The sequence below is a fragment of the Vollenhovia emeryi genome, unplaced genomic scaffold, assembly GCF_000949405.1.
Source record: "Vollenhovia emeryi isolate VEMERY1.0 unplaced genomic scaffold, V.emery_V1.0 DF939765.1, whole genome shotgun sequence".
NCBI classification, from domain to species: domain Eukaryota; kingdom Metazoa; phylum Arthropoda; class Insecta; order Hymenoptera; family Formicidae; genus Vollenhovia; species Vollenhovia emeryi.
In genome coordinates, this window is record NW_011966601.1 from 1,417 (window position 1) to 2,353 (window position 937).

A 937-nucleotide genomic window follows, 5' to 3' on the forward strand; every position below is an offset into this window, starting at 1 on the left:
CGATAAGGGTTGTCGACCGTACACAGAACTGTCGAGACCATTGACCTCTTATACACCATTGACCTCAAACATGGTGTTCCTACGTAATTGGGAAATGGGGGGAAGGGGATAGGAATGTTTAAAAATGCGTGTATCGACAGTTCTGTGTACGGCCGACATCCCTAATCGACGCGCAGTTTGAAGTTGAAAAATAGACGCAAAGACATCTTTATACTGTTATTACGACAAATATTACCACATGTCTCAGTGGTCGAATTGGTGAGACGCCCGCCTAGAGTGTAGGGAGGTCCAGGTTCAAACCCTGGCTGAGGTAATATTTTTCGCAATAAATTTTCTGTATTATTAAAAATGCCAGATATGGTCAAGAAAACACTTACGTTGTTAATATATTTTATATTTCAGTAATTGTGTTGAATTATTTCCACGTTTCATTAATATCCACTGATTATTATTGGCTGAGTTGTAATTACACAGAGTGGTCAACTTAATGTTTTCTCCGAAATTGAATTGTTTCAAGTTTTATTGTATCTTCATTTTATTGAATACATCTTTTACTCACTCTTCTAGCCTAATGATAATAATTTAAAAATGTAAGAAATACTACTAATAATTTTATGGGGCTCAATTTATATACGCGCGTAAGCATATAAACGTTTTTTTTCCATTTCTATTGTAGGAAACACTAATTTTGAAAACTGGTCGCCTCAGTCCATTAGATGTGCGGGAATATGTGAGGATCATTTTAATGAAAAATCATTTGCGACAAGCATGAAAAAAAGATTAAAACGGGATGCTGTGCCAATTCACTTCGAACACAATGATAATTTTGCACAAAGTAAGCAAAGCAGACAAAACGAAATAGATAGAGCACCTCAAAACTCAGATAAACAAATTCAACCTATGGAAGAAAATGCCATATCACTCATTACACCTACAA

The 937-nt window shown here is 35.5% G+C and overlaps 1 protein-coding gene across 1 annotated transcript in view; it reads left to right on the forward strand.

Moving 5' to 3' along the window:
- Positions 1 to 390: 390 nt before the first annotated feature.
- The window catches only part of LOC105556808, a 1,207-nt gene continuing 660 nt past the window's right edge, over positions 391 to 937 (forward strand). The window contains exon 1 of the mRNA XM_012003919.1: positions 391 to 937. Coding sequence (XP_011859309.1) covers positions 769 to 937 — 169 coding nt within the window. The 5' untranslated portion in view covers positions 391 to 768.